The 22,366-nt window shown below is 41.6% G+C and overlaps 1 protein-coding gene across 32 annotated transcripts in view; it reads left to right on the top strand.

Annotated features, from left to right (window-relative positions):
* Nucleotides 1-22,366, top strand: part of LOC108151193 (ecdysone-induced protein 74EF) — a 125,764-nt gene that overhangs the window by 100,049 nt on the left and 3,349 nt on the right. For 6 of the 32 annotated variants that reach the window (XM_017279640.2, XM_033387286.1, XM_017279643.2 and 3 more), the window contains exons 4-15: nucleotides 1,128-1,472; nucleotides 4,165-4,956; nucleotides 5,032-5,085; nucleotides 5,938-6,030; nucleotides 7,600-7,654; nucleotides 8,901-8,942; nucleotides 12,026-12,046; nucleotides 16,787-17,477; nucleotides 19,657-19,717; nucleotides 19,941-19,994; nucleotides 20,986-21,057; nucleotides 21,855-22,015. In XM_017279640.2, the coding sequence (XP_017135129.1) occupies nucleotides 1,128-1,472; nucleotides 4,165-4,956; nucleotides 5,032-5,085; nucleotides 5,938-6,030; nucleotides 7,600-7,654; nucleotides 8,901-8,942; nucleotides 12,026-12,046; nucleotides 16,787-17,477; nucleotides 19,657-19,717; nucleotides 19,941-19,994; nucleotides 20,986-21,057; nucleotides 21,855-22,015 (2,441 nt within the window). Of the gene's footprint in view, nucleotides 1-1,127; nucleotides 1,473-4,164; nucleotides 4,957-5,031; nucleotides 5,086-5,937; nucleotides 6,031-7,599; nucleotides 7,655-8,900; nucleotides 8,943-12,025; nucleotides 12,047-13,811; nucleotides 14,107-16,786; nucleotides 17,478-19,656; nucleotides 19,718-19,940; nucleotides 19,995-20,985; nucleotides 21,058-21,854; nucleotides 22,016-22,366 lie in introns of those variants that run through there. The other 26 variants (XM_033387292.1, XM_033387300.1, XM_033387293.1 and 23 more) reach the window with 25 other exon arrangements.

Here is a 22,366-nt window from a genome sequence, read left to right as displayed (position 1 = left end):
TAAGCAAATATTTAATTAATTGCAATTAATACTCATGTTTGCTAGCCCATTGTTGTGTTTTTTGTTGTTGTTTCGACATGTACGATATGTAGTGTGCATTTAATATAATATTTTATATACATACATATATATATTGTATTTCTATACCTGAACAATACGCGCCACTTGGAGGCTGAAATTTTTAATGATTTCATTGTTTGTTTGTTTGCTTGCCTGCCCTTTCGGGGGCATTTACCGAACATTCCAATTAATACGATATTGTTGTTGTTTTTAAACAACAAGAATGGGAAATTTATTCAAGGTCTAAACACATATGCATTCTTGAATATTAAATGGGAATTATTCTCTTTTGAATAAATTCAAAATCAAAGAAATGGGTAAACTTTTCCGTAGGTGGGATACTTGATACCCTTGCAGACATTGATGGCCATATAGATATAGAATTAGATTGTGCATAAAATAAACTTTATTTATTTGTACATTTATTGGGCAGTGAATGGGTGCTCGGGAATGTTTTCTCTTGATAACTGAATGTATTTTTTTTGTTTCCTCCAAATTTTTTCCTAAAATACCATATACCTTGAAATGTCTGGAAAAACGTTTATAAATAGTATAAAAAAATTGTTGAAAATTTAGTATAAGACTCACCACTGCCCCTGCGCCTGCCCCTGCCCTCCGACCTGGTTGTATATTCATTTTGCATTTTGTCATGATTCCATTATAGTTTCATAGATATATAACCATTAAAAAATATACAATACGATATGTAATATGCTAAATGTAAACGTAAAAGTATTTTGGGCATGTTCCAAGCAATTGAGCAACTTGTAAATGCAGTTTGGAATGTTTGGGGGTGGCGGGAAGGGGTGGGGGGATGTAGACAAAAATTAAGCTAAACATTTAAGCAAATTAAGCAATTGGTGTTGGTCGCCTGTCTGCCTGTCTGGGTGTATTCCTGTTTTTTTTTTTTTTTTTATAGCCTTATACCACACTGCATCTATCTTAATCCAAACACACACACACACACACACATTCGTACACTCTGTAGCCCTATGTAGCGAGGGGGAGAAGAACGCCACTCGCAACTAAAACGCAAATCCTTGTTGTTATCTGAAAATTTATCACAGACAAATCTGTCAACACAAACACAGACACTGTACAATGGAACAGCCAGCAGTGTCGCATCCTCAACAGTCACAGTCCCTGGTCCGGGTCCGGGTCCGGGACCGGGACCGGGACAGGCTCCTGGCCAAATCCCAGTTTCAGTGGTCACGCAGCCATCCCTGACAAATGGACATGCCATGGACCAACTGCAGCAGCAGCAGCAGCAGCACCATCACCACCAGCTACAACTGCAGCAACAGCAGCAGCAGCAGCACCACCAACAACAACAACAACAACAACAACAGCAGCAACAACAACACCATCACCATCAGCAATCATCGCAGCCCCCACAAAATGTGCTCAGCATAGTGAGTGTTTTTTTTTTTTTTTTTTTTTGGCAGAGGCAAAGCAGCCACCAACAAAAAAAAAAAATTATAATAAAATCAACAACGGCAGAAAAAAAATAAAAAAAAATAAAACACTAAAAAATAGAGAGGGAGAAACGAGACGAGACGAGAGGAGACGCGCAGAGCACACAATTGAAATTTACGTGCCAGTTTCTTGGGGGTTTTTTGTCCATGTTTTCTTTTGCTCGTTTTTCCTGCTGGTTTTCCGTCCTTACATTTTTATTTATTTTTTTTTGTTTTTTGTTTTTTTTTGTTTATTGTGCTCATCTTCATTAGGCGACCAACAGACTGGCCGGGAAAATCTCCTTTTCTTTTCCGCCTCAACTTGAACTCTTTTGTAACTGCATTTTGTATGCATTGTCATCATCTGAAGAGAGAGCGAGCGGGGGAGAGGGAGAGGGAGAGGGGGGGTCCAGATGCAGCAGCAGATGTTTAAAGGATATGCCAGGGTTTTTTATTTTTTTGTGTGATTTTCAGTGCGGATTCTTTTGCTTGAAAAGTTTTTTTTTATTTTTATAATTAATTGTGAGTGGAATTACAGTTTTCAAAGCTTAGCTGTTCTCAAGCTTATGAGATTATAAGATTGGGATAAATATATAATACAATTTGTTGAATAATTTCCGGCAAATGAAAGTAAGGAGGGGCCTAGAGAAACAGAAAATATGAATGCCTTCTAGCACTGTCTCGGAGGTGAATGGGAGTGTTGCCCACAAGAAAAAGCCCCCAGAGATTAAAAATTGTAAACACAAATTGTTTTCTCTTACGTTTTACCTTTTAATATGATCCAAATATATTTCGTATTTAAAAGAAATGTTTTTATAGGTATATTAAATATATTTCCTAATATATTCCTCTACAATAATTGTATAAAAAATATGGAATATTCAAATAATTGATGAAAACCCGAAATATTAAGATATGCACACATGAAACCATCAATTTCGAACCAATTAAATCAGTTAAAAGTAATTTTTTTCCCCCGCAAAAAAAGGAAGAAAAGTTTACCCATAAAAACAACCGAAAAAAGTCAAAGTTCTAACCGACAAACCCCTCAGTAAATATCAAATAGGAAACAATTTAGAGCAAATTTCTTTGAGAAAGTTTGTAGCCCCAAAATATATGCAGAAATGCAGAAAGCAAATCAAAAGGCGGACGGCGGACGGCGGGCGGCGGGCGGAGGGCGACCGGCGACCTTTTTGCAGGCAGCATTTGTCGCGTGCCGCACAAAAGCATTTCGATAAACTAAAAAGCGTTAAATGTCATTTACGTGTAACCCGATACCCGAAACAATAACAGCCTTCGCCCCCTCAGCCCCGTCGCCCCCAACCTCTTAGCCGTTAGCCATTTATATGGCCAAAGTTTTTCACGCCATTTCACTTTGGGGCCGAAATGTTCGGTAAACATGCAAACCCGAACCGAACAGAACCCCGAACTGAAAAAAAATGCAGAGTGTACGTACTATATATATATACGTATATTTGATAGGGGAATTTTTGTTTAGATTTATGTGTCAACAATGCGCAGCAAATTAAGTTAAGCGTTATTTCTATTGCCTACATTATGGGGCATGCCCCATTGTGGCATTCGTTCTTGTTCCTGCCGCTTTTGCTGTTCAGTTTTTATTGCATTGTCATCGAATTTGTTCGGCCGGCTTTGCTTGGGGCTTATGCTCCTTTTGAGGATACCCTGGCCGGAGGGGAGAGAGCTTGATGGAAGGCTTCCAAGGCTGATGCTGGATCGATTGTCTGTGCTGTCCGAGAGAAACCCATGGCTCCGTCCAGGGTATCTGAAGCTTCGGATGCCCCCTTTCTGTTTTTATATTCCTGCGTAAATAGAGAATTCTTTCGTATTATTCAAAGCGGGAATGGAACTCTACTGCTGTGTGTGTGTGTGTGTGTTGTAGGGGCTTGTTGGTGCAACAACAACAAAAACAACATCAATAGCCTGTCATGGCAATGCATTTTCAGTTTTAATAATGCAAAAATACAAAATGCAAACATTTCCGCAGGGTCGATTGGGATTGCATTTTCTCCTGGGGCTGTGGGGCATGCGGCATGTGTGGTGGATTGGGGGTATATTGCAACAGTTTGCGCGACAGTTTTATTGCATAAGTCAACACAAGTTTGTGCCACAAAATATGTACTCGCTCTCCTGCGAGTGTGTGTGTGTGTGTGTGTGGGAGTGTTTTTGTATGGGTTTTCCTGCTCCTGTTCGTGCATTCCTATCTGTGTTCCTGTGTGTGCCCCTTCGGTTTACCCCCAGTAACTTTTTTATTGGGTCACACACACACACACACAGATGCGTGTGGGCATCGCATCCCTTTTCGCTCGGATGTAAACCACTTGAAAATTGTATTTTCATTTCAATTGTTTATTTATTGCGGCACTTGTTCGCATTCGATTTGCCAGGAAAGTGCTGAAAAATACGACCCCAAAAACCCAACCAAAAATGCCAGCAACAGAAGTTTCCTCCAAAAATCGCTTTCAATAATATTCCCGCCGCTATTAAAAGCAGAAAACTGCAGTTATTTGCCGTACACAAAGTTTTTATTTAAACAAAACTAGAATATTCCAGACTCTAGCGTTAAGAGCATCAAAATATTGAATCCTTTGACTAAACTGCTTCTATTTCCGCTTCTTTTCCTTTCACACAGTCCACAGTATTGATTGCCAATGAGGCTGCAGATTCGCAACAGAGCTCAGCCCTCTCGAATGCCGGCGGCACAGCAGGCGGTGGTACAGGCGGCGGCGGTGGCGGTGGACCGCCCGGCTCTCCGCTCTGCAGCTCCCCGTCCAGCGTCACAGCATCGCAGCAGGCCACAGTCGCCGCAGTAGCAGCCGCCACATTTAATGGAAGTGCCACAGATAGCAGCATGTCGGGCAACACATCACCGATAGCCAGCGGCGAGCCGCTGCTCCAGACGCCGCCCGCCATGCAACAGCAGCAGCAGCAGCAGCAGCAACAACAGCAGCAGCAGCAACAGCAGCAACAACAACAGCAGCAGCAGCAACAACAGCAGCAAATGCCGCTCCTTTGCAGCAGTCCCACATCGATGGCAGCGGCCACTTCCGTTACGGCCAGCTCGATAGCCGCCGGAGCCCTGGCCGCCACCAGCAGCAGCGGTGTGGGTGTGGGTCTCCTGCCCACCGCCGGTCTGGACAGCATGGCCAGCATGGCCAATGGGGGGGCGTTGGTGGTGCCGGCGAGTACCTCGCAAGTGATTGCCCACCTGAATGCGGCAGCAGTCAGCGGCATCATGACCGCCTCCGTGCAGTCGCCGAATGTGGTCACAAGCCTGACCAGTGCTCTAGTCCCCGCGCAGGCGCTGCCGACGGTGGCCCAGGCCGTTGCCGCCTCCATGGATGCCAAAAGTCAGCCCAAGCGGCTGCATGTCTCCAACATACCGTTCCGTTTCCGGGATCCCGATCTGCGTGCCATGTTTGGGGTGAGTGCCGGCGTGATACCTCGGGGAGGGCATGAAATTAATTTGAATTCGTTTTTTTTCTTTCTGTTTTCGCAGCAATTTGGAACCATTCTGGATGTGGAAATCATATTCAATGAGCGCGGCAGCAAGGTAAGTCCTGTGTGGCACGTTCAAGGCTCCACCTCTGTCTTCCTTTGTGGCTGTGCTCTCGCTCTCCCTCCCGCTGCCTGCCGCCTGCCGTCAATTGTGTGGGACATTTTGCATCTAATTGTCGCACAATTCATTTAAATTATGCACTCCAGATATTCCCAGGAGATGCTCTTTGTCCGTCGTTGCCTTGGCAACACCAGAGCCGTGTTTCTGGCTCTCGTAGCTGTCCTTTTCCTATTTTCGCTTCTTTTTTTTATACATTATTATGGAGCCTGGCAAAAATAATTGCACAGTTACCATGGCACCCGGAATGGTGCATAATTTAAGGCGTCCCAACACCTTGGGATACATATATTCCATTGAAGAGGAAAGAGGAGAGCAGAGCAGAGCACAGGCTGAAGCTGACGCTGACGCTGAGGGAAGATCCATGAGCCATGGAGCAGAGCGAAGACAGAGCTGCAAAGTATAGGGCACGTGCATGTCGCAGTCGCAGTCGCACTCGCAGTCCCATCCCCGGGAGACCCTCCTCCAACCATCCTTCAGAATATATAAGAGAGGAGCAATTTGCCAATGGCCCCTGTCCGAAGCATGTCCTTGGCCCATGCCCCCATGCCCCCATGCCCCGCCCTGCCTTGTTGATGTATTTTTTGTAGCAATAGCTTTTTGAAAACGACTACAGCAACAAACAATAAAAGACAACCCCAGAGAACCTTGTTGTTTGGATTATTTATAAGAAAATGTTATATATATATATTTTTTTTTCTTTTTCGTATTTTTTTTCGTATTTTTTGGAAATCGTAATCTATATACTCTATATGTTTCTTTAATTGCATGTTTGATTGCGAATGGCAGGGATTCGGTTTTGTAACATTCGCTAACAGCAACGAAGCAGAACGAGCACGCGAACGTCTACACGGCACCGTGGTTGAGGGACGCAAAATCGAGGTGGGTGCATGCCATATACCATATACCATATCCATATACTCACACACACACACACACACACACACACACACACACACACACATACACACACCTAAACACATCCCCCTAGAAAACAACAAGAATCCACCACTAATTTCACAAAAAAGAAAAGGAAAAAAAAAACAAAGAAATTGCCTTTCAACTTGTAATCCTGGCGTGTGTCCTTCCAATGAGATAAGGCGCTGCCACCTTCCATAATTGTTTTTCATTTAATCCAAGGAAAGGGATCGCCTCACGCATTGTCAGCATGATGTTGGCCGGAGTCTGTGCCCGGCCCGGCCCGACCCGCCCCGACCGTGATTGATTTTTAAATTACGTTCAGGATTGGGGATTCTTATTTGCCTTTCATTAAAAATTAATTACAATTTTCGCCCGCCCTTTGTTGTTCCCTCTCTCTCTCTCTCTCGATCTCTCTCTTTTTTATTCTGATTAATGTTAAATGTTAAATGGGGAGCCGCAAATAATTGGCATTTAAAATATGCTGAAAATGCACAAAGTGTCCGCGCGCACACAGAGAAACGGATGGACCATGTATTGGTCAGTCTCTATGTCCGTCCGTCCATCTGTCCGTCTGTCCATCTGTCCGTCGGACGATGGTTGGTTAAACAAATTAACTGAGCCGCACAAAAGGCTGAGCTGAGCTGTGCTGTGCTATTTTCCGCTAGCCAAATGCCTGCGGGAATCGCACGAGTCTAATTAAGTCTCTGAGTCCACAAAAGGTCTGCCACATGCCCAGCCGGAAACGGATGTCGCATGTCCGTCCGTTCGCTAAAAGGCCACAAAAAATTAATTTCAAAAAGTATATACATTAATCGAGCGTAAATGAATTCGAAATAATAATCAAAATTGCATTGAAAGCCATGCCATATATACGACTGGGGAAACCATACCAATGGATGATCTTTAGCCCCGGAAAAAGGCAGACAGAACAACATAAATAGGATGAAATTCTAGGACATAGTGTCCGTAAAATTGTAATGGAAGGCAAATAAAAATTCATTTAATACTGTAACAAAAAAAAATAACAAAAAATCAATACAATTATTTAAATAAAGTTATTTCGAAATTTTTACAAAAATATTCAGTACTTGAAACATTTAGCAATTTTCAATATAGTTTTCATATCAAAATTTTAATTTAAATGATAGAAATATTGGATTTTATAGAACCCTAGAATCACACACACACACACAAATTTCCCAACACCCCAACAACAACAACACTTAAACACACAATTTGCAAAGATTTTGTTGTAATTGTTAACTAACACATAATTTATTTCTACATTCTCTATATACATGCGATCGCTCTCTCTCTCGATATATATATATGTATATATATTATATATATACTGTACCTTTGCGTGTGTATATGATATATAAAATTTAAAAAAAATATATATATATATAAAAACTCATCACCAAAACCAACAACTACAACAACCAACAACAACCACCACCGCTCGCTGATCGCTCGTTAAAACCAAAAACAAAACAAACAAAAAATAAAAAAAAATAACCAATTGTGAAGGTGAATAACGCCACTGCACGTGTACAAACCAAAAAAGTGACAGCAGTACCCAACGGTAAGTGATCCTAACACATGCACACACTCACACACTCATAGATAGATCCACACAAACACATACATACACACACACACACACACACACATCAATAGAAACATGGAAGCCACGTAACGTAACGTAAAACGTAAAACAAGTTTAAATGTTCAGCAACGAAATGCAATTACGATGAAATGCAACAGCCACAGAACAAGAACAAGAACAAGAGCCAGAGAGCTGCAGCAGAAATGAAAGCATAGCATTTTAAGTACTGTCTAAACGTACTGGTGGGCCTTCGTCTGCGAAACATCCGTCATACTTTCACTACTTGGCATGAACATCAATGTTTCAGTTGCAGTTGCAGTACTTGTACAATCAGCTGTTCATTTTGTTCGTTGATGCTCGATCGAATGCACACTGAAACCCTGATGCTGCCCCGTTTAGCCAGTACTTAAATGTCCATTGTTGCTCCTGCTGCTGCTCCTACCATACGTACTGCTGCTTTCTTAACATTCCCTTAGTTTTTTTTTTTTTTGTTTTTTTCATATACTTTGTTGTTTGTTTGCCTTGGAACTTTTCACATCAACTTCTTTGGTGGCCAAAAACTGAAACTAAAACTAAAACTAAAACTAACTGCAACTGAGAAATTGAGTTGCCAGCGAGAATGTGTGTGTTCCTAATGAAAATGTTACGTTTCCCTAGCCCCATACCCCCTACCCCCTACCCCCGTTCCTGTTTTTTTTTTGTTGTGGGGCAGCACACGCTAGAAAATGCTCAACCGTTTGTTTGTTAATCGAGTGTGCCAGGAGGGGCTGGAGGCCAAAGCAACAAAACTTGTTAACGCGAAGCTGCACCATTAACCAGTATCTGTATCTGTATCTGTACCTGTATCTGTACCTGTATCCGTACCTGTTGGAAACCTTTCAATATATTGACTTTGACTGCTTATTCTTGTGTAATTTGGCTTATTTTCTTGCGGGGTTGCGGCTGCCTAACCCTAACCCAAACCCGAATAAAAGCACACACACACACACACACACGCACACACACCACTACAAATAATTATAGTTCATAATTAATTAATTTAGTGTGTATTTGTGGTTTCGATTAAGTTATGTTTAATGCGTCTGCTTTGACTACTTTGATAATGATGATGATTGATGATTGATGATGATGATGATTGATGATAATGATGATTGACAAGAATTACTTATATTTTATCATTTTCGTTCTCTCTCTCTCTCTGAAACACTGTTTCCCCACACAGTCGTACTGACCAAAGATGGTGCCATACCGGCCCCAGCTCTAGGTGAGCCCAAAACCCACCCAAAAAAAAAAAAAAAATCAAAACACACATTAAAAGCAAAAAAAAAAAATATCTAAACTAAACTAAGATGAAAATGCCTGTACCGTTGCCTGCCCCCCCCCCCCCCCCCAAAAAAAAAAAAAAATACAACCCCACACAGCCATTTTTCAAAAGACACTCAAGAACGATGGCATGTTGCACGTTAACTGTCGCTACTCCTTCCCAGCCCCTCCTCCACCGCCCAATCGATTGGCTGAATGAAATCAAAATTTAAACTCTGTTCCCCGCCCACCACAAAAATGATATAATCCACAATATACAAACGAGTACAAACGATAAATGCTTAAGCTTGATAAACACATACATGTATGTCCCAGCATGTGTCCTGTGTCCTGTAAATTAAGTGGAGAAAGTGGGTGGGAAAGCAACGTTTACACGTGACTGGTAGCAGCTCTTTCTTGGCCAAACTCTCGGCCGCGGGGGCGCTTCCCGTTTCCACTCTCCTTTTGTTGGCATTTTTGAAGTTCTTAGAATATTTGTAAAAATTATCCACAATATTGTATACATATATTTTGCATTGAATTCTGTTCTACTTGAATGAACCCCTTCAGTAAATCCCTTTGATTGTTTGGCCATTTCCCCTGCTTGTTGTCGCTTCTTCCTGGCGAATGTCCTTTACAAGTGTATTACCAATTTCCCCTCTTAAAGTTAATTCAGCCAGAAGCTCTTAGATATGTATGTACGAGTATATATTTCCATGTACCATTTTGCAGTTTAGCACTGAATTTCTGTGGAACTTGTGGCTGCACAAAACTTTCTTCTCTCATTTCTTTACAAATAACTATAAAAAGCGAAGGGGGAAGACTGAAGAGTGAAGAGGGGCAGGGGCAGGGTGAGGAAGTAGCAGATGAAACCGGGAAAAGTTTTTCCATGCAATGTATAATAAATAATACTGCTGATTAAATCGTCTCCACTCTGTTTGCCATTAAAAAGTATTCAAAGAGCACAATCTATACTTTCGTTCGGGTTCGCTCAATACGATAAGCCGCTTACAAACCAAACCCAAACCCAAGCAAAGCCCAAAGCAAAAACCAAACGGAACTGAACTGAAGCCCAGGTACTGGCTGGGATATGGAAAGGGGGCTGTCGGATCTCCTCCTTCTGGTAAAGCGGCTCAAAGCGTTGCCAGGAGCAACAGCGGCGGCGACGTGGCTCCCCAGTGGTCGGTTATCCTTCTGCTGATGCAAAATGCTTTTGTATTGGCAACAAAACTCCGACTTGGACGCAAAAAGGCCAATATGATTGAGGCTCGGAGACAGAAGCAGCAATGGCCACTGCCTGGCTGCCTGGCTGCCTGGCTGCCGCTGCCGCTGCTCTTTTCAATGGCCATCCCCATCCTCCGAACAAGACCCTTTTTTCTTGCTGCTTTGGATCTGTGCTCGTCCACGTCCACGTCCCGCCCTGCCCTGCCCACGTGCACATGCACCTAATGCGCTTCATTTGCGTTGCACTAAATGCTGGAGCTGGGTGGAGCTGCAGGGGTTGGGGGGGGGAAAGTATTCTATTTAGAGAAAAGCTCGGTAAAGGCCCTGCCCTGGCAGGATATTAGAGAAACGGAGCTCCATTTTCCCCTGGCCTGCCCTGGCCTGCTCTGGCCTGGCCTGTGGCAGTCACTTTATCACGTTTCGAACTTCTTTCGGCTTCTTTTGCATGGCAAATCGCTTGCAACATTATTACCCAGAGCCGGAGCCGAAGGAGGAGCAGCAGGAAGACTCACGTCGTTGTCCGTCCTGCTCGTTAGGTGGCAGTCAGGCAGGCAGGAGAGGGATCAAACTGGCAGTCAGGCAGGAGCAGGCAGGATCCATCTGACAGTCAGTCAGTCAGTCAAGCGGTAGCCGGGGATAATTACAAATAAACCACAAAGTTGCAAAACATGTTGCACACTCACACACACACACACACCACCACCAACACCACCACCACCACCACATTTACTGCAAAAAAACTACTCCCAGTTGCCAGAGGCGGGAGCGGCAGAAGCAGAAGCACCCTGGGGGCATGCCGCAGAAACGTTCGTTTCATTTTGCTCGTTGTGTTGTGTTATGTCTTATGCAAATGTGAGCAGCGCTGCCTTTCGGAAGAAACTTTTGCCCGGTCTATGCTGATTTGCCCCCCCCACCCAGACCCAGACCCAGACCCTACTATGCCCCCCACTGACTCTTTCTTGTCTTTGCAACTTTCTTGCTGTGCTGCGTATATATATGTGTTATTTTTTACGTTGATCCTTTGACATGTTAAACTTAATGCGCCTTTATGTCGCCCAATACTTCTTCTTACCCGCACCCCCCCCATCCCCCATCCAGCCAGTGTCTGTCTGTCTGACTGTCTGACATGTCTTTTACTGCATTTTTGGGTATTTATTTTACCATTTTCACAGCACAGACTCCTGTGAGTCCTGTGCAAGGAGACAGGAGCTCATTGTGTGCCCAGCGAGGCATTCGATTGCCACAAGGAAGGGAAACCCAAGGAAGGGCACCCGTTTGCCGTTTGCTGATTTACCATTTTGTTGAATGTTGTCGTTTCCTAAGCTCTTTTTTAAGAGATGCTGCATGCACTGCCCGCCCCGCCCCCGCCCCCGCCCCCGAAAATACAATAATACCATGGAAATCATGAACCAACGAACGAACCACAGCAACCACAGCAACCACAAATCAATTAGAACTCCAAAATGTATCTGTATCTGTGTATTGTGTTTCCATAATCAAAAGCTGTACCATAGAGCTGCCTGTTTTGTATTTTGTGTGTGCCATAACGAAATGTATCCAATTATGTGTATATTGTATAATCATAATAATAATAATAAAAATAATTACTTAAAACAGAAACAAAACATCAAATAAAAACCGAAAAAGCGAATGCAATAAAATCTCCATTTAAATACGAAAAAAACTAATGAAATTATTTTCTCTTTTCCATGCTTTTTCCGCACGAATAAAAACATGTTTATTCCAAATCAAATCAAAAAAAAAAAAAAAAAAAATTAAAAAAAAATATAAACATTTGCTGGATGTGCTGCATTGCTGCAGTCTGCGTACAATGGCCAGAAGGTAAGAGATTTGTCAACGTTTTTCCATACCACACAATCGATGTTTTATTACTATTACCATTACTACTACTACTACTGCTATTACGTATTTATTGCCTGCCGTACGTTTTGTTGTAAATTCTCAAATAATGAACAGACACTCACACACACAGTCAGAGTTAAACACTGTGACAATAAGTTATCATACGAGAGATTATATGTACCATAAAATACTCGTAATTCATCAGTTTTGTGTTTCAACAATATATATATACATATATAAAATACAATATATTTAAGAGACATTTACCGAGACATTTTCTAGCCTGTAAGCCAAAAGAACAATTATTTAGGCAGGACAAAAACAAATGATATTGATTAAACATAATACATATGTGGTAGGGTCCATCCACCGAGGTCGGTAGGAAGGAGAAGGAGGAGGAGGAGGATGATCGAGGTTCAAAGTTCACCAAAATGACATTCGTTTTACGTTTACCCCCCCCCCACAACCCATGATGTTCATTGAGCGGCATATCTGTTCCATTTGTTCCTATAGAGACATGTACCTATTTTTTTTCGTTTGTTATTTGCGGTAGGTCCCGACGGAAATGGAATTGCGTTAATCTATAAATTTATAAACTATAAAATATAAACCATAAACGAATGCATACAACAATCCATCCATATATACCTAAATATAATGCTGCAACGTATTTGATAATTGTTTTTTTTTTCCCCCCCCCGTCAAGTTTGGTTTCCTTTCCTTATCATTGTTTTGATTATGTTTTTGTCTGCGTATAAGATGAACAGCCCACATTAACACCCCCAATCCCCACCACCACCCGCTCGACAAGAACAACAAATCCCGTTATATGAAAAGCAGTCGCCTCGGCAATTTTCTTACTAGTCTTGATATAATGATAATGATAATTGATTGATGATTGAATTGAATTGAATTGAATTGAATTGATTGATGACTGCGATGATCCTGCGATCATCGGAATCAATGATGGTTATGAGTTTAGCATACTACTCGTATTTGCGGCTGTGTTGTCCTAAGCATACTACTATACTACTACACACTACCTTACATTGCCAATCCTATATGTATATCTACTATATACCGAAGCTACCAACTATTTTTGCCTATAAATATACCTATTATATTCCTATATTCTTACATTTGTTTTGGTTTCGACACACACTCTCTCTCGCTCTCACCCCACACTCCTTTCTTAACAATCAGTTCTGTTGTATGTTATGTCCTTTATACTTTATACCTTATTCTGTATACCGTATTCTTTGTTGTCCTGAGTTCGTTAATGGTATTAATTAATTACTTTGGTCTGACACAAGTCTGAAAATGCTCCCTAGCCACGTAACTACTCGTATTTATACTCGTACTCGTACTCGTACTCGTAACTGTAAACATCATATGGTAACCAGCTCTGGTGACTGTCGTCCTCGTCGCGAGCCAAAGATCCAATCAGACTATACCACTAGAACTGAGCCCAAGAGCAACAAAAAGCAGAAAAAGCAACAACAGTAACAACAACAAATGCAATATCATCTACAGAACCACCTCGCCTCCCACTGCATCCAATTGAATATGTATATATATATATATATATAAAAATACCTATATATATATCTTAAAACACATCCACACACACACAGAGAGAACACACAATATACTCATCCACACACGCACACACACACACCCTCCCATTGAAATGGTGACAAAAATTGATCCAAAAATAAATATATGTGTACATATGAAAAACCAGGATATCGACTACCGGTGGCCGCCGCCTGGCCCTTCCTGGGTCCACCCGTCGGCGCCGGAGCGCCCACGTTGACGCCCATGCCAATGCCCGTGTCGATGGCCATGCCCGTGGCCCAAGCGGCAACGGCGGGTCCCGTGGCCACGCAGGCCTCGGCAGCGGCCGCTGCGGCTGCTGCTGCTGCGGCTGCCGCCGCTGGTGGCACGCCCATTATGCTAACGACACGCCCACCGCACAGCGCCATGTCCAACGCAACGGCGACAGCAACAGCGCCTCGGCGGAGGTACTACGAGCACAAGTATATGATCGAATCTGACAAAAGTTCTGGGTCTTTGGTGATGGCGTGTGAAGCAGGCCTCTAAAGCAGAATTCAAAAAACAAAAACAAAACCAAAACACTACTGCAACAACAATCTGAAACCGTAAACGTAAACGTAAACGTAACCGTAACTGAACCCAAAAACAAGATCACCGACAATTCTTTAGCTATGAGATTCTCTGTACCATACGATACGATGATATGTACCTACATACTATATAAATGTTTGTTGTCTTGTTTAATTTGGTTTACGCATTTGGGTTTGACTACTATTTGAACTTTGAACTATCTGATACTAGTACATACATATATCTACTATATAAATATTGCATACCTTTTGGCGCCCTTGAGATTGCTTGAGATTGTTCCGAACGTCTAGGCACACACACACACTTAAACACACACAAACTCCTAGTACACACTCACACACACACACACTCGCAGATACATCGAGTAATCGATAGCCACGCGCGTTAATCGATAACCCATCCAACTAGTGGCAACCACATCCACTCCAGCCCGAAAGCAACTGTACTCTCGTAACCGTAACCGTAAACGTAACCGTAACCGTAACCGTAACCGTAACTCTTAGACGTTAAGTATGTGGAAAGGTCTTAGCTTTAACCATAGTCTACATATACATACATATATAATGTACCGTAAATCCGTAAATTGCATATTCGATAGCGAATATATTTTTTGCCGCAGCAAGCAAGCATTTTCCGTAAGGCCTTTACTCTTAGAGCATCACCTTCTAGCAACCATACTCTACTTTACTCTACTCTACTCTACTCTACTCTACTCTACTCTCTCTCTCTCTTTGTACTTTTTCTATCTATCTTTCATTCATCTACTTCTTCTGTGTCTGTTATTCGTTTTCTGTTACTATTATATTTGCAGTTTGCATGATTTTCGATTTGTTTTTGTGTTTTTAATCTTTGCTTTGGCCGAACAAATGCAAGGAAAACCGAATTCGAATCAATTTGCCCGATGAAAGCCCCTGAAATTTCAAATTTCAATTCTCTGCATGCTACAAAAACACCGCCCCCATTGCCCATCTACCACTAGCTCTTAGCAGTTTATATTTCTTTAATTATTTCGTTTCCAATGCATTGGGCTTGCCACAGAAAATCAACACAGAACATCTATGGAATGTTGGCAATATTTTTCAAAAATTTGATAAACATTTTTGGTTCCGAAATACAAATTCTATGGCACACGCCACATATTTTCGATTTTAGCTAATAATTTGCATACAAATGTGGCAAATCGAATTTTTAATTGCGCCCTGTCCAAACAAGTTTTCAATTTGCGGCAAAATGTGGCACATACCTGCCCAGAACTCTTCCTCAGCCCACGCCAGTTTTTCCTATAAATCTCAATTATGATTTGGGCAGTGATTTGCAATCAAAACAGCAACGCGGGGCTCCGCCCCACACCTGTTTCTGACGAATGACAAGCAGGCAGCGCTTCTGGTTAGCGGCTTGCTCGTGTGGGGCTGTCGCTGTCAATTCGGAAATATTTAATTACCAGGCATAAATGCAATTATTACAAATTGAGTGGGAAAACCGCGTGGAATTATTTAATGTTTAATATTAAAAAATGTGGCTTTTGTGGCCTGATTCCCAATTGAATGAAGAACGTTCCACGGAGTTTTCCCAGAAAAGATACTACTGTCGAGCATAAGGCAATCCTTGCCTGCTCTCACTCTCTTTCTCTTTCTCTCTCTATCTCTATCTCTATTTTCCTTTATCAGCTTTAAACTGCTATAAAATCGAACCATCATCTCATCGTCATTTAGTTAATGTTTTTGCTAGTTTGAAACATATTTGAAAGGTGCAAGGGTTAAACTTAAAGTTGTTAATTTGAAATTTGATATATTCGATATGCTTTGTACGCTCGAGACCGTTTCTAACCCACCCCCACCCACCCACACTGCAATCAAAAAAGAGGTCTTGCTGCATATGGATGTACATTGTGCATACGCCACGTATGCCACGTATGCCGGCTACTGTACTAAAGATCGGTCCAATGTTTTTTCGTACTGTTGATGATAATATCTCTATCTCTCTCTCTCTCTCAATTATTGCATACTTATACATATATACATATTATTTATATCTGAATATGCAATTTAAGATGCAACTGCGTAGCATTTATTGGTAAATGAGTGTTCTAATGTTAAGTATTTTTCGAATAAAACCCATTTACATTTACATCTACATATTTGTATGTATGAGAGCTACACGTATGTATTCGTCCTATGTATTGTTATATGTATATACCAATATCATCTCAGTGCTATATATACATCAACTATATATATATTTACTTATAAATAAAATCCGTTAATACATAATGCCTAGATCTTGCCAAATATATACTACATATATTCTACTATATATATACATATTTACTTATAAAAAAAAAAAAAAAACAATGAGAAAACTAACCGCATGCGTTTTATGTTCTTTTCTTTTCCTTTTTTCTACTTTTTGCACACGAACACAAAAACACACACACACACATACATACAAACCACACATACACACAAACACACGCCTACACTGGTCAAAAATGTTGTGTGAAATCGTTGCAAAAAAAAACTATCGCAAAAAAAAACCAAACAAAAATACCCCCATCCCCGTTACGCCTCACAGCCGCCGTAGCAGCTGCCATGCGTGGAGTGGCCATTCAACGTGGACATGTGGGCGTGGTCGGTGCCACACCCTACCATCATCCCCATCATACGCACCACCATCAAGCGCTGCTGGCGGCCTCGGCCGCCGCCGCCCAACAGCACCAGCAGCAACGCCAGGTGGCCGCCGCCGCCGTGGCCGCAGCAGCCGCCCAACAGCAGCAGCAGGTCCACCAGCACCAGCAACAGCAGCAGCAACAACAGCAGCAGGTGCACCACCAGCAGCAGCAGCAGGCGGCGCACCAGCACCAGCAGCAACAGCAGCAGCAGCAACAACAACAGCAGCAGCAACAGCATGCCGCCGCCGTAGCCGCCTCGCATCCGCATGCCCATGCCCATGCCCACGCCCACGCGCTCGCCGGACTGCAGCCGACACTCCAGGCGGTGGCCGTGCCCACGGCCGCTGGAGCCAATGCCGCTGCCGTCGCCCAACAGCACTCGGCCCTGCAACAGTCGCTGGCCGCTGCTGCGGCTGCCCAGAACCAGGGAGGAGTCGCCACCAATGCGAGTGCTGCTGCCGCGGCCGCCTATGCCGCCCGCCTCTCGGCGGCCACTGCTCAACAGACGCCGGCCGCTGCTGCTGCGGCTGCTGCTTCCATGGCAGCGTCGGCCAATGCGGCCAACAATGCTGCCGCTTTGCATGGATTTGCGCCGTAAGTAGAGTCCTCCGTGGTGGCGCCTCCGTCGGTGCAGCGACCACACACCGACCAAAAAGTAGTTACTTTTGTGCTGTAGCCGTAACTTTGTATTTTCTTTGATTTCGATACCTTTTTGCCAATCTTTGAATGTAGTCCTAGCGCACTTGATCTACTATACATAAACAATGTAATGGTTTTTCCTTTCGTTCTTATTGTTTAACCCACTGGTTGTTCATGCCACGGAAGTACCATACGTACCATGCCATCCATTTGTTATTTTTACTATTATTATTTACATTCAGTGCATTCGAGCTTCAATTGTTTATAGCTTCAAGATTGTCTTTGTGTCCGAGTCACACGCTCTCTATCTCTCTAAATATATATATATATCTCTCTCTCTCTCTCTCTCTAATGTTAATAATCTATCTTGTTGGTGACAAGTGTTTTTTTTTTTTAGCTATCTTGTGTGTGTGTAAAGTTTTAATCTCGCATATAACGAAATCTACTACATATAGAGTTTGATTACAATTTGATTACAATTCTCAGCAAGAACATACTAGATACCGAACCCAAACAGAATACAAAATTGCAAAAGCAGCAATCCCATCCAACCCATTCCGTTCCAATCCAATCTATAATCCAATCAATTAACGCACGCTACCCACCAAAACAAAAGCAAAGAAGAAAAAACAAAAACATAAACAAAAAACTATTCCCATAACCCCTATAACCCCTATAAACTAAATCTATACTCGTACCATATATATATATACATATATAATGTATCCACATACTCGTATATGCTCATATCTTGACTGACGGCAGTGTGTTTTTGGCATCGTTTTATCTTTAATTTTTTGTATTTAATTTTTGGTTAAGGGACCTACTTGATTGTGTATATTGTGTACCGTACCACTAGGCGTATGATGAATTTCCATTTGAATTTGACTTGAAAGTGTGGCGCTCTGCCAGAGCCTTGCGTGCATGTTTCTTGCCCACCGAAGAACCCCCCGCTCTCCCCCACACATATAACACACCTATACTATATATATATACATACATATATATATATATAGACCATTTACCTATTCTTTTGTGGCTGCGCTTTACACCTCCCTCACACAGAGACACCTCCACCATAAACCTAAACCATACACGATAGCGTATGAATGAATGCCGACCCATTAAACACACACACTTACACTTACACTTACAGAGATCTATCTACTATAATCCCCTACGCCCCAACAAACAAAACAAAAAACAAAACATATGCGATCTAGCAAAACTAATTAGATACATAGGTGCATGACATGTCTGTTCTGTCTTAAACTCAAAAGCAACAACATTAAAAGCAAGCAAGAACATTTTAAGTATGTAGTTTTGGGAAATGGAATGACCTATGTATGTGGTTGGTTGGTTGGTTGGTTGGTTATCTTTTGCTAGTACTCTCTCTATATATATAAACCACTCTATACATACCCACATACACATGTACTTTATAATTTTCCTTTCGTTCTCTTTAATCTATCAAAATGAAAATACATTTCCTCCAATCAGTTCAAGTGTCATCCAAGCGGGGACTCGCAGCATAGACATTGAATCAGATCAGATGAGATCTTAGGTGTCAGGCAGTCAGTCAGTCAGGTCTAGGCAGTAGTCAGTAGTCAGTTTTTTTAGGTTTGCTTTGGGCTAGGCTTGAGGGGGATTGATTTACTTTTTTTTTTTTTGAGTTTTTATTGAGTTACGCCTTAAGTTTCAGCCATTTACCCACAGCATCCGGTACCAAAAACAACAACAACAACAATTAATCAAAACAAAACAAAACCGAAAAGACAAACCGAACAGAATTGCGGATAAAGTTTTCATTGAATTTTCAAAATTGAAAACTTTATCCCATCTGTTTTCTCATAGCGTCCAAAACATAAACCTAAACCACACAAGTGCGTTAAAAAAAAATAGAACATGAAAACAAACAATTGAAAAAAAAAAAAAAAACCAAATGCTGAAGAAAATTTTTGAATTTTGCTTTAAGTGCCTCCAAAAAGAAGGAACGAGAGACGAGCCCTCTCGTTTGAACCCTCACCAAATAAACCCACACCCACACCCGCCCACCCAATGAACTTGTGGCTGTCGTCATAATCGTGTATTAATCTATGACTTTTCTCACCTTCTCTTATCCCCCGAATCGCAGTGTATACTATGATCCCTTCCTAGCAGCCGCTGCATCCGCTGATCCGAATCTACGCTTCCAGGTGAGTCTCGATCCCACTGCTAACTGATAACTGATAGCTGATAAGCAAAACAGAAACAGAAACCGAAACAGAAACAGAAACCTAAACACCAATAGCAATTACAATTTAGGATATGTGCTAAGCTATTATTATTCTCTAGTCTAGGCTGAACTAAACCGCTAACTTGTTCTCAATATATACATATGAAATATGAAACAAAAATATCTATATATAAATTTTCCAGGCAGCCAAACCGGTCACTGAAGTTCCAGCCGCTCAGCCAGCCGCCATATTAAATGTAATAAAACTTTTTCAAACTAATATGCTAACCACAATCAAAGAAAACCAAAAGAGAAAAACAACAAAAAATGAAAGAACAATCTGTATTATTTATATTTTGATGGTACTTAGCTTGTGAAAAAAAAAAAAAACAAAAAAAAAACACCGATTGAGTTTTGAAACATTTGACTTGGTTTTTGGAACAAAAGTTTATACATTTATACATACTATATCGTATACTATATTGTTTTACTGCGCTTTTACTACTTTTATGTTTCCTTTGCATTTTCCATTTTCCATTTCCGATCCGAACTAACGCCAAGACGCGTCCTGATTTGATTTGACTTGGTTTGATTTCTTGCTGTGTTACACTCGTATGTTTTCGTTGAGAACTGGTCGTAAAGTACTTTGATTTGATTTTGATCCTGAGTGAAGCTAGCTTCCAGGCTTACCTAACAATACCTACGATTGAATTGAACATTGAACACTTGTGTATAAGATCTGCTAAATACTAAATACTAAATACTCAATACTCGTACTCGTACTCGTACTCCTATAATTGCATCCTTTGTTTGGTTCGTTTTCCTTTTAACCTATTTCAAAACTTCATTCTCGAAGGCGTCGATTGTCGTTTGTCGATTGTCGTAGTGACTGACCACAAGATCGCTTTAAGAGGCATACGCTATACGCTCTATGCTCTATGCTCTACGCTGCTCTCGCTCTCGCTCTCTCTTTCTTTATCTATTCATTATCGCTATTTTTCTTCACATTGAAAATTTTCTTTGCTTTTGCTGAATTTACGAATAATAACTAAATACATATTTGACTAATTTACTTATACTATACTATTTTTCAATGCTGTAACTACATTTTTGTAACTACTACGAATTCTTTTTGGTTATTCTTTCACGACCGTTACCACTATCGAACAAATATCGACAAAAATATCGAATACTCAACACAAATCGAAAACAAATCAATTATTGAAACCAAAAACCCATAAATTACAGCGCCGCACTGTGACTACGCTAAACAGTAACCCACATACGATCAACCGCATTCCGGTACCACAGAATGTTTTGGTAAAAATAATCATATCTAGCTTTAGATAATTGCACCTTAAATACTACATCTCTATCCCGAACCTCCCCCCGAAAGTCTACCCACAATGCGATTTCTGTTTGTTTGTCGTTTATTGTTGCTCCCGTTTTGGTTAATGCGCCTTTTCTGTGTATGTTCTATACCCCTGCACCATACTACATACATACATACATACATACGTACATATGTATCTGTATCTGTATTTGTATTTGTACATATTATATACATAAGTCTTAAGTTAACCCTAGTTGTATAATCTTATGTATGCTAAGTTCTTTACTGGTTCGTGTCCCGTTTTTTGGGTTTCGTAGTCTGGCATCTTGGGTTCTCTCGGTAGTTCTCGGTTTCAATGGTTCGTTCTCCCACACTATGTACTCGTACTACCGCTATATCAATGTGTACATAGATATTACTACAATATGTTGTATATCCTTGGCAAGCACAAAACACCCACCACACATCACACGATATCACACCACCACAACGCAACACCATCACACCATCACACCGCCACACCGACTCCATTTGCCTGCACTCGTTTTGGTTTTGGTTAATATTACAATCTATATACTCGTACATACAATATACAACCTTTATTTTGGCCTTTCCTTTCCGGTTTAGGTTCCTAATTTTGTTCACAATATTTGCTCACTGTCTCTCCTCCGCTAGTCTTGCCGTTTGCCGTTGTCGTCCCCAAAATTTGTAACTGCGTCTGTTCCTTTAGCTTTGCCTTATTTCCTTTGTTGTCTAACGCCCGATCTGCTTGACATTATTCCAGGCCGCTGCTCCGCTGTTAAAGACACCCCTGTCTCAGGCCCAGCAGCAGGCGTATGCCACGGCTGCCACCACCTACACGGCGGTTGCTGCCCGAGCGGCCTATGGGGCCGCTGCCGCAGCAGCCGCCCAACCGGCCCTTGCCGGATATGCCACCGTAGCGGGGTAAGTTCTCCCTCCATCCATCCAGGAATCCGAGCAAGTCTCCTCTTATTAACCAACCTGTCGCTCATCCATTAACCGCAATAACCAATAACCGCTACTAATACATGCACTGAAAGATTTTGGCTTAGATTTTGATGTATTTGTTGGTACCATATAGACTGCTGGACATCTCAAAGGAGTTTTCTATACGTATTGTTTTATCGGAATCGTTATTCTCTTCAAAGTTGTTATGTACTTATCATATGTTTATGTGTTTTAAAGTATCATCATTTATTTTAAGTTTATTATAATTTGATTTCTTTCAGCTGTCATTTAACATTTTACTAATCTTTTAACTATTTATTTTCATTA

This window comes from Drosophila miranda, chromosome XR, assembly GCF_003369915.1.
Source record: "Drosophila miranda strain MSH22 chromosome XR, D.miranda_PacBio2.1, whole genome shotgun sequence".
Classification (NCBI taxonomy): Eukaryota; Metazoa; Arthropoda; class Insecta; order Diptera; family Drosophilidae; genus Drosophila; species Drosophila miranda.
This window is presented reverse-complemented; position numbering and strand designations above follow the sequence as displayed.